The sequence below is a fragment of the Gastrolobium bilobum genome, unplaced genomic scaffold (genome assembly GCF_033153095.1).
Source record: "Gastrolobium bilobum isolate Gb01-03AN ecotype WA unplaced genomic scaffold, APGP_CSIRO_Gbil_v1 utg5429, whole genome shotgun sequence".
Lineage (NCBI taxonomy): Eukaryota > Viridiplantae > Streptophyta > Magnoliopsida > Fabales > Fabaceae > Gastrolobium > Gastrolobium bilobum.
The window spans coordinates 1,210-13,377 of record NW_026898384.1 but is presented as its reverse complement, the minus strand read 5'-3'; the positions used below and the strand labels follow the sequence as shown (position 1 = coordinate 13,377).

The following is a 12,168-nucleotide window of genomic DNA, read 5'->3' as shown; positions in this document are numbered from 1 at the left end:
TAGAAAATTTTAATCCAATTTCAAATTCATATCATGTTCGTATTGAATGTATTCATATTCGTATCGTATCAACCTAAATTGCCACCCCTAAATTCACCTTGCAAAGTAAAAAGCTACCAAGATCAATTATTTTGTGTTTAATATGAATTAATTTGTTTTATGTGTATACTTTGGGTTTTACGTAAATTTATAAAATATTTTATTTTGTTACAATTACATTTATCTTACCAGAGGGTTACGATTATTACATCTGACACATTATTTTTTGAGTAAAATCTTTTTTTAGTTCCTAACAAAAAACGGTCTCTACTTTCGTTCCTTAAAAAAAAAAAAGTTAATTTTTAGTCCTTCTACAATTTCAATTTTTTAAAAATATAGTCCCTCATAAATTCAATGAAGACCTAATTTAGTCCTAAAAAAAAGACTAATATGAGTTTTTTTTTGTTGTAAGGAACGAAAGTGAGTACCGTAATTTTTTGTTAAGGACCCAAAACTTTACTGGGACCTCCCTTATATAACGGCTACGACTAACAAAATTTATATTAGGGTTGATATTTATATTTTACTCCTTCCATTAATAACTTTGTTAAAACACATTTACACATTACCGAAAAAAAAAAAAAAAAACCCAGTCATAGTATCCCTGGGTAGTTAATAGTGGCTGGTTCAAGGTGGTTGTGAATGGAGATGGCTTGTGTTTGGGTTTCTCCGTGATGCTTGCATTTATATGGAACAATTTGGTAGCCGGGCTTCTTTCTTGGTGATTTTTTATGCTTGTTATCATGAAGCATAGAAACAATGTAGTTGAATTAGTTTTTCAATAATGAACGTTTTGAATAATGCTTGTGAGTTTTAGATCAATTGATTTTAGTATGTGGAAGTTATAACAGACTATTCGTAAATGCAATATATGTTAGTATGCGTTAGAAATATGAAATCGTAATTGTGGCATCGCTCTCTCCCTCTGACACGCATATCTATAGTAATATATTCATCGATTAAATCTAAAATTTTGAATAATACAGAAACGATGTGCTTCTCTTTTTATCCTCACATATGAAGCTTTAATTTTTATTTTTATTTTTTTTGGTATTCATATGAAGCTTTAATTAACTAGAACAATTAGAGAGTCCATACGAGACAATGAAACAATGAGCACTTTAGATGGATATATATTGCACGAAAATTGTATATATTAATATGTATGTCCTATAAATAGGGTGTTAACGAGCCGAGCTTTAGTCTTAAAAGGTTAAACCTGTGTTTAAATGTGTCAGTCTGACCAAGCCTGTTACATGTTATAAATATAATTATCGGCACGTGACCTGCCTTATTTACAAAAAATAAAAGTCTGGTTTAGACTGTTAGCCTGTTTAATAAAAATAAGATAACAAAAATTTATTCAAACAGAATATACAATCAACAACACTAATAATTGCATAAATATTCATAAATTCAATGTATATCCAAACAACATAATATAGAACAAAATCATTCAAAAAGTCTGTTTAACCAATAAAATGAGATAAAATGGATTGAGAAGAAAGAGAGGGCTATTACAAGTAGTATAAAAAATATAAAAAATAAAATAATATACTAGGACAGCCTGAGAGGCTCTAAGTCCAAACTTTTGAATTGGAGCCTTAGGCCTTTTTATTAAACGAGCTTTTATACAAGTTCAGGGCTGGTGCCAACAATCAATTTTAGACATGTAAGCTCGGGCCTTCACGAGCCGAGCCAAAAACTCCTTAAAGGCCCCTGGTTCGTTTAGCACCCCTAACTATAAATAATGCCTAATTATTAGCATGTAAGGACTATGCCATTATTTTTGAAAATATAAAAAGTAAAAAAATTGCAATTTTAATTTCTGTCATCCCCTCTTCAAATCCTAAAATCTGAAAGTGAAAGCATTACTTCACATATGAATATGTCCTGCATATAGAAATTGTATATATTAACACATATATATAATATAAATAACGCCTAATTATTTGTAGATAACATAATTAAGTAAGGAGATACCCATACCATTATAATTCATTAATATAAAAAGTGAGAGTATAAATAGCAAATTTAATCTCTATCAGCCCTCCTTCAAATCCCAAAATCTAATAGTGAGATTATAACTTCATATGTATATGTCCTGCATAGAAATTGTATTTATTAATATATGCTTAATATAAACAATACAAAATATATAATTTTAAATATACTCCCATTTAAAAGTGAATTTGTGGCAGGCTACCCCATTAAAACAATACAATTAAATTATACACCAAATTAATTTATTCAACATAAACTGATCATATGAATTGTTACCTTCAAGTTTTCAATTGTTGAACTTCGCCTATAGAATTGTTGACACTAGAAGATGTATTGGTAGCAACACTTGCTACAATCTTCTTGTCATGCTCCCTTGGGTTGCATGAGAAAGATTTGGCAATTTGGATTGGTTCACATTGAGTAGAGCTAATTTTTAAGGACACCAACTCACTCTCCGCCTTCCTTGTTTCGTTTCTTTTACCCCACAACAACGCATACAATCCACACACAATCAACACTGCTCCTGTTAAACTGCACAAGACGTACACAATCCATAATAATAAGGCATGGACACTTGAAACTAAGGAACTTTAAAGTGTAAATAAGCTTTAGTTGTTCAATTCACCTTCCAACATGAAGTGTCTCATCTAATACTAATGATCCACCCAAGGCCACTAGCACAAGCATTAGAGGACTAAAAGCAGAAGCAAAAAGAGGTCCCTTAATGCGCACACACCATGCTAATAGGGTATAATTCACCCCAGAGGCCAAGATACCCTGCAAAAAAAGTAAAAAATAAAATAAAATAAAATAGACCCTCTAATTAATTATGTCTTTTATTTTTCATTTGAACATTGTGTGGTTTTGTATGTTTAGCTCATGGCAATGGTTTTAGTCTTTAGAAATCACCAAAAACAAGCATTTACCGAGCTAGCTGCTGTTAGAAGCCTCAAGTTCCAGCCAAGTTTCCATTGGCTCCAATCTCTCTCCGTGCAAAGAGCAAATATAACAGATAGGATTGAGCTCGCTGTGCATGTCAAAGCAGCAATTGAATAGTTCCACCGAAATTTCTCACTCATCTTTGTCTGTGTTTATACATATTCATGATGTTAAAAAAATTAGAGAGACTCAGTTAACTCTCAAAGTTGGCTACACTTAAATAGTTACAAAAAAAAAACTTGTGGACTTGAAACAATTGTAAACTTGGAATATATTCATGCCAGGTAGCAGAGAAACAAGTATATAGAACCTTTGGTTTGTAGTAGTACTAGTACTATGTCTATGACCATGAGATTGAAAACTATTATGAATAACCTGAATTATCAACCACAATGAGTAACTCATAGAAGCACCCAAAGCTAGCATGCTGCCCCATAAGCGAGTACTAGTTGGGGGTTCCTGTTTTGATGCCGCATGTTGCAACAAGTCAATGTGTGTTGACCAGAAGGATATCCTTCTGCCTTTGTAGAAAGTGAGGATCATGGCTCCACCAATTCCAGTTATAGTTCCCAGCAACTTGGCCTTGCCATCTATTGTTCCAAGATTTGGCTTCTCTAGTCTGCAAAAAGCAGGGAAGGGAACTAAAAAAACCACCTTTGGATCAAATGGTATTCAATATTAACATTTATGATTCAATGATAGCATACAAGGTTATGGGGCCTACCTAAGAGAAACAGCCAAGATGTAGGTAACAGCAGGGATGAGATTCAACATGGTTGTAGTATATGTTGCAGTTACCAAGGCCAAAGATTTAACATAGAGGTTGTTTTGTAAGCATCCCCTGAAAATTTTGAAATTCTTATCTCACACTTTTTGCATAAATTAATTAAGTTTCTTAAAATTAATTAGGATATTAGAAATTTTACCCAAATAACCCACAAAGAAGAGCATAGAATAGAACTTTCCCAGTAAGTTGTTGCAGGCTTTTCCTGATGGAAACATGCCAATAAAAAATCCAGATATAATAAGTTCTCATAATTGAAAGAAATGAGTACAAAATTCAAAATTTCTCATTTAAATTAACATTTTTTTATGTATAATGTGTGTGTTAGTTTGACTCCATGAAATTATGTTATGTACATAGGAAAGATATGGTCTTGTTTCCTAGCTCTGTAATGCGAAGCTTATTCAAAAGAGGGATATGTACCTTTCAAAGATGAGAGCAAAGGGAACAATGAAGCCAGCAGCAAAGATGAAGCGGTAAGCAATAAGAACACTTAAGCTCATTCCATCATCTGCTGCCAACTTGAACAAGATATTCACCACTGCATATAGAGACTGGACCACTATCATTAACAGAACAGGCTTTACACCATCTGTGGCTTTAACATTGCATAAATTAACCATATTTGATTCCCTATGACTAATAAACAATCCTAGCTAGCTTTTCCAAGTTCAAATGTTTTAAGAGATTGTATATAGTAGCATTAAGAAAACAAGAAGCAACAGCTTCATATCCCCATTAAGTTTTGAGTATATTTATTAAACTTTGGCTTGTGTTATTGGAATGAAATGGGTAATAGATTCATGAAATCTTTTTGTGCTGCCTATACAGATAACAATTCAAGGAAGATATTATTGAAGGAAGAGATCGTTTGGGGTCCCTTTGCTATATCAAGCAGACATGAAGTTTAGCATTGATAAGGAGACATATTGGCTTCAACTTTGTGCAAACGTTAACGTTTTTTATTGTATTCCTACCTTCCTTCCATATATATATATATATATATATATATATATATATAGATATACAGATATTTTTACAAATATTTTTATTTAATATCTTGACCGTTATCTCCAAAACTACCCACCGGCCTTGCATCACCACGTAAAAGGTTTGAAAGCTTAGGAAACTAGGTTGCCTGTTTGTGAATTTCAAAAGGTGTGCTGAGAGAAGTTGTTGACTTTGCTAGCATAATTAGCTCAAAAGGTTTCTCTCAGTGTAAGAATGATGGAGCTTAATTCCTATGAAGTTTCTATAGTACCTTTATGAGTATGGTATTCAAGGTGAGTTTTCAATTGCATATTAATAGTTGGTTTTATTATAAGTGTTTAAAAATCTATAAAATTTAAGGAATAGCCAACAAAATACTTGACAACTTACCTTCAATTAATGTCAAACCCAGTACAAAAACATGGACACTGAAGTAATGCCCCATTCGTGGTGGTAATCAACATCTCACGAGTTCAAGCTGCTAATTGATTTGCCATCAATGATTTTATATTATATTTTTCTAACTCACTGCCACCTCACATAAGTGTAGATATTGCATATGCCCAGTCTACCTTGTGCTGACTTAATTCCACCAGAAAGTGAAGGGTGATGATAAATAATTCATTAATCACCTTGGTTTTGATAAACAATCATCTTACCTAAAAGCTCAAACTGTTAAGTGATGTGTTTTCAATAATTTTATATTATATTTCTCTAACACGTGAAATTAGTGGCATCAAACTTTTGCACTGCCGGATCAATAAGAGAGCTCCAATGATGTGCATGGAATAGATTGGAGTCCTATATTAAGGGTAAACAAGGCTACTCATTCATTGCAGCATATAAAAGGAGAAAGCTTAAGCGAAAAGGTTGCCTGTTTGTAAGTTTCAAAAGATCTTCCGAGGAAAGTTGTAGACTTGGATAGCACATGATCAGCACAAAAATTTCACTCGGTTAGTATAATGGAGCTTAATTCGTATGAAATTGTTATAATACCCTTATGAGAATGATATCTAAAGCAAGCATTTTTCAGTTGTTGATTTTATAATAAGGGGTTAAGAATTTATCAAATATCGTAATGAGCAACAAATGATGTTGTTCCATGTAATCCAGAATTCATAGTTTCCATTCATATAATAAGCATCTTGCAATCCGCACTATGAGAGTAACCATTCCTATACAGGAGCTTTATAACACCATACCAACCAAGTAGCACCGTATATATATATATATATTGTCAGGATCCTTTGACACCAGTGTCAAATTTTGAAATTTGACACTAAATTCTAAATTTTAATTTTCGTCAATCAACAGTTATTATTTATTGGAAATTAATATTAATTAATAAGTTTGATTCTCAATAAATGATAATCGTTGATTGGCGGAAATCAAAGGTTAGGATTTAGTGTTAAATTTCAAAGTTTTACACCGGTATCAAAATCCTACACACACACATATATGTATAGGGAATGGTTATATTTACGAACTTTTTGTTTACAAACTCTTACAAACTATATTATGTACTCCCGGAAGTATACTCGGTTACACTATATACTTTCGGGAGAAATTTGAAAAAATTTGTAAATTGTAAATGGATTCTTCCTTATATATATACTAGTGAATTACCCGTGCGATGCCCGGGGAAAAAAGAACAAAATATTTATCGTCCGCCGTGGTTGGTTAATCGCACTGCAAACCTTATACTTACAAAGACCTGTGTTGTTATCTTATTCTATATTTCAAGTGGAAAAAATTACATCATTGACACAGAACTTTGCAAATATCAATCATAAACAAAAATCTGCTATCGAGAGTGATCAATATTATGCAAATCAAATATAGTTATCTACTCGATGAGTTATGTAAAAAATAAATACGCCACAGTAGACTATGTTAAAATGAGGATGGGTAAAAAAAGAAAAATGCATACAACTTATTGCTAACTATAACAGCACTAATAAAATCAAGGTAACAAACAGACCAAGCAAATATGGAATTAAAAGATCAGCTTATACCTATAATAAGAAAACACTATTAATTCAGTGTCATTCTGTAGCAATCATTGAAGGAATGAGTTCAACACATATCAAACATGTGATTTCCTATGTTTATGCATTACCAGGGACATCCTCCTCTACCATCATATTTATGCCTACGATACAAAGTGCAAATACTCATTAAATAAATTACGCTAATATGTTAACACCCAGAAGTAATAATCTCAGGAAAAAATGAGTTATTTTTTTTTAGAACCCAAAAAACGTTGTCTGAAAGGGATTTGAAAGCAAATTAACCAAATAATCATGTATGAGTCATATTTTTTGCTTACTTTGGAACAAATGTGTCTAAAGAGCATCAAATCAATACACATGCTAAAAACTTGTAACAATATAAAGAACCCACAATGATAAATTTTTAAAAAACAACAACATACATTTGGGTCCACCAAAGACTTAAAGATTGAGGTGACAATAGCTTCGCTGCTTCAAACACTTGAAATTTAATATCTTGGCTCATTATATGACTCCAAATTATTTTTTTTACGTTGACCTTAAATAACATGGAATTTTCATTAAGAATGTTAAGTTTTCCTAGATAATGTTCCAAATCAGAACCCTACATAAAAAAACTCCTTCAAAATTAAGTATAACTTGTGCGATGCACGGGAAAAAGAAATCTGTTCGTCTGTCTCGTAAAAGTTAATGTAAATCATAAAAATATATCTCTGCATTTTATTTAAATAAATATTGTTAGCTACCTAACTCCAACTTTTTGTACATATAGAGTTGGCAAATTTTTGATTTATTCTGTTTAATATAAAATAAGAAGAGCAAAATTTTAATTTAATTACAAAAAAATATAGGCGGGTCAGTCCTCTAGACCGACTCCACTTTGCAACCTCTAATTGTCAGCAATATATACCAGCATGTAATAAGTTTTTATATTATCCACACGTAAAAGTTCTAAATATTTGCATCTAAGTTTTTATATTTTATCTCAGAGATGGACTTTCGTTTATTACAATCAGATTTAAAAAAAAAATAATAAATAATTTTTTTTGCAAGGATTTGCGCCGTTTGTATTTGAAATTTTACAAATTTGTATTTACAAAAATTAAAATCATATTTAAGAATTTAATTATAAAAGAAGAAGGATGAAATTTTAATTTAATTATGAAAATGTTTGGTAGGCCGGCCCTCCGGGCCGAGCCCAGTTTGCCACCTATAACTAATAGCATGTAATAAGTTTTTATATTTATTCACAAAAAAGCTCTTATTCACAAAAAATAATAAACAATTATTTTTTTGTAAGAATTTGTGTGGTTAATATTTGGAATTTTATAAATTTATATTTACAAAAATTGAAATATGAATTAGGAATTTAATTATAAAAGAAGAATAGTGGAATTCTAATTTAATTATAAAAATATGTTGGCAGGCAAGGCGGGCAGGCCCTCTGGGCCAAGTCCAGTTTGCAACTTTTAACCTTCAGCATTTTATGTAAATAATTATTTTTTGCAAGGATTTGCGTCGTTTGTATTTGAAACTTTACAAATTTGTATTTACAAAAATTAAAATCAGATTTAATAATTTAATTATAAAAGAAGAAGAATGAAATTTTAATTTAATTATAAAAATGTTTGGTAGGCCGGCCTTCCGAGCCGAACCCAGTTTGCCACATATAACTATTAGCATGTAATAGGTTTTTATATTTATTCACAAAAAAGGCTCTTATTCCCAAAAAATAATAAATAGTCATTTTTTGTAAGGATTTGTATCGTTAATATTTGAAATTTTATAAATTTGTATTTACATCCTCATTGAAATATGAATTAGGAATTTAATTATAAAAAAAGAATAGTGAAATTTTAATTTAATTATAAAAATGTGTTGGCAGACAGGGCGGGCAGGCCCTCTGGGCCAAGTCCAGTTTGCAACCTTTAACCATCAGCATTTTATGTAAATAATTATTTTTTGCAAGGATTTGCGTCGTTTGTATTTGAAATTTTACAAATTTGTATTTATAAAAATTAAAATCAGATTTAAGTTGTCTCCCATTAAAAGATGTTAAATTCTTTTTCCACCAATATAAATTTCAAATTTCGAAATTTAAAAAAGGAGTGGGATATTAATGCATCTGTCTGCCACTAACTATTGCTGAACTTTTTTCTTTGGGTCTTTTGGTTTTTCGATAAATATGGAAAAAAACATTCAATGTTTTTCAAAATGAGGGTTAACAATTCCCGTGTAGAAAATAGTGGGAATTTAATACAGTTGTCTCCCACTAAAAGATGTTAAATTCTTTTCTCACCTATATCAACTTCAAATTTCGAATTTTAAAAAAGAAATGGGATATTAATACACCTGTCTGCCACTATTTAATGCTGAACTCTTTTCGCATTAACTATTTAGTTTAAATATTTAAAAAAAAATTAAAAATCTATTTTAGAATGTTGAATTAAATAAATTATTTTTCATTCTTCTGTTTTAAAATACTATATATCGTATGATTGTTTTTCATTCACCTGTTTTAAAATTCTATATCTCGTATAATTATTTCTCATTTTCCATCTTATCATTATGAGCATTGACAACTCCTATATTTATGAGGATTCCATTCATATATGCATTAACAATTTTCCATTTTTATTCATTGAATTGGCAACTCATTATTAAACGTAAAAGTGCAAACTTAAAAGTGCTTTCTAAAGAATTACAGAAATATCACAATCCCTATATAGTGTAAATGTTAGATTCTCATCCAAACCTTAGGCATAAATCCATGTAGAAAGTAATGGTATAATAAATGAGTTGCCACTAATAATTGTCCAAATGTTTTCCCACCACTATCAAGTGTAAAATTCAAAATTCATGTTATCAAAAAAAAAAAAAAAATTCAAAATTCAAATTCAAAATTGAAATTTAAATGAAATTCAAAATTCAAAATAAATATTTCAGAAAATAATGAGTTATTATTAATTTGAAAATTTCAATGTAGAAAACAGTGAGACATCGAATGAGTTGTCTGCCACCAACAAATGGTTCACTTAAATTTTAATTTATTTTAATTCCATTATTAGAGTAAATTATATATTTATTTAATTTAAACTATTTAGCCTTTATTTTGCAATTTAAGATCCCATTGAATCTGTTTTTTTTTTTTTGAGGTTATAAGGAATTGAACACAACACCCTACACTACACACACTCCTAATACACACACCCCATACCACTAGGCTAACCCTAGTGGTGCGATCCCATTGAATCTGTTGATCAATTACAGTGTGTCATTTCAGTTCAAGAATCAGAAAAACCATTTATAGTGGCAACGACAATTACGTTTTAGGTGGCAATGATAATAAATGACATTTATAACTATTAATATTGTTTGATTTATGTCTTTACATATTCCATTAAATCTGTACATTAAATTTTCATATATTTTATCTTTACCTACTTAAATGCCATTTAAAATGACGTTTCACTTACCCGTAACTATTAGCATGTAGGTCAACAGATTGGACTTCAGCGTAAAACGTAAAAGTCCTTTTTTGAAAATGACGTTTCATGCAATTTTTATAACTTCGAACAGATTGTAATTATACCCAATTAACCCCTTTTTTAAAATTTCATTAATCCTTGCAACGTTGGTATTGTAAAAGTTTGGACACGGGGTATAACAATTTTTTCATTTAAATTTCAAATATATATGATCCTCCAACCAGTACAACACTCACCGTCTATTCGAAGTTCACACAATTCACAGTCACCTCTGAGGCTGAGAACCTAGCTAGACGTTTCAACTTCATCTCTCTTATGAGCTTGTCTGCTCCCACTTCAATTCCCAAAGCCTAGCCCTCACCTACACCACCAAAATTGGGATTTAGTGGCGGTTTTTTTGGATTTAGCGGCAGTTCAAACCGCCACTAAAAAATACTGTGGCCAATTGAAAACTGATCTAGAAAATGGCGACGTTAAATATTTTAGCGGCGGTTTGAAGCAACCGTTGGAATAACCGACGCTAAAATTTAAACCGACGTTGAATGTATATAAACCACCATTAACTAATAGGAAAAAAAAATCACTTATATTTATAGCGGCGGTTTGGAACCGCCGCTAAATCATATAATTCATTTTTTTATTTTTAATTAAATTTTTGTTGTGGTTTCAAAAATTATAATTTTTTTTTGTAAACATATATATTTTAAGCAACCACTGAATTGTATAATTCATTTAAATTACATAACTTGACTCAAATATTTTATTTATTCATTGTTTATAAGCAAAATTGTCGTTATAACATTAAATATATAAAAGAAACTAAATACAATTATAAAATCAATTTAAAAAGTTTAACATTAAAAATTAATAGATCCAAATATATGACAAAAACAAAGTACATAACTCTTTTACAAATTAATCGTAAAAGTAATCACGTTGTCAATACAATTAAAATGTTTAAACATAAGTAATCTACTATGGCTGATGAGTAGCAGAATACGAAGAAGGTTGAGCACGAAAATGTTGCTGTGTTACCTGCATTAAAATTAAAAAAATAATATTTTTAGCACAAATACAAAAAAATAAAGAATAATTTATCCAAAAATAAGAAAATAAAGAATGGCCAATCAAAAATAATTAGATCAACAATAACCTTAAGGAACTATGCAGTATGGACAAACCTCAATTGACCCAATAGCTGTGGCTCCAATTGCAGCAAGTGCCATAAATCCTTCCTGCCATAGACCTTCAAGAATAACCTGAACAAATTATAAAGTCAATAGACAGTGGGTGATCATAAATTGAAGAGTGAATCACTTTAACCAGTGTCGTGAATCAAAACCAAATCACTTGAGAATTAAAAAAGTAAATAACAGCCAAGGGCAAAATAAAGGCTCTAATTATAAAAGGCCAGTGTAATGAGACCCATTAACTACTTGGACTGTTAATCCTATTAACAACGCGTTTAGCCAGTATAAAAGGCCAAGGCAAAACAATACACACACAGACACACACATAAAGGACAAGCCGATTTCGCCGTTATACCCGATTCCCCTACTTTTACTTTGAACAAGAAGTAACCACGTTCAACCAGGGGACCTGGGCCTGTTATTTTTTGGTCCGAGTTTTACACCTATGTTTCAGAGTAGGGCATCAGTTATAATCTTCTAAATGGAAGAAGCTTTACCGAACCATATTTTTCATATTGAAGTTTTACCGAACCGTATTTTTCACACGACATATAAGCAAAATTAACCATCCGAATAATATTATGATCTGTAAAAATTCTAAAACTGTTTAAAGGTAATCCGAAATGACATAACTACCCGATATAGGGCTTATCATTTCTCAAGCTGCCGGATATAACTTTATCTCCGGCTACTAAATCATAACTGTACAAAGATGATCAATG

General features: G+C 30.8%; 1 protein-coding gene across 1 annotated transcript; it reads right to left on the bottom strand.

Annotated features, from left to right (window-relative positions):
- Positions 1–2,321: 2,321 nt before the first annotated feature.
- Positions 2,322–4,389, bottom strand: LOC133315542 (WAT1-related protein At1g68170-like). Its single transcript, XM_061517183.1, has 7 exons — positions 4,190–4,389; positions 3,909–3,971; positions 3,707–3,823; positions 3,358–3,601; positions 2,970–3,128; positions 2,669–2,820; positions 2,322–2,574 (listed from the first exon to the last, which is right to left on the bottom strand). The coding sequence occupies exons 1-7, from the start codon at positions 4,387–4,389 to the stop codon at positions 2,322–2,324; spliced, it is 1,188 nt and encodes a 395-aa protein (XP_061373167.1).
- Positions 4,390–12,168: the final 7,779 nt, after the last annotated feature.

Excerpts from the sequence above, each read along its gene's own strand:
- LOC133315542 (XM_061517183.1), bottom strand. The coding sequence starts at position 4,389 with ATGGTTAATTTATGCAATGTTAAAGCCACAGATGGTGTAAAGCCTGTT. Across the intron at positions 3,972-4,189 it reads TTTGCTCTCATCTTTGAAAG|GAAAAGCCTGCAACAACTTA; the intron begins GTACATATCCCT and ends TGTTTCCATCAG. Across the intron at positions 3,602-3,706 it reads ATCTTGGCTGTTTCTCTTAG|ACTAGAGAAGCCAAATCTTG; the intron begins GTAGGCCCCATA and ends TGCTTTTTGCAG.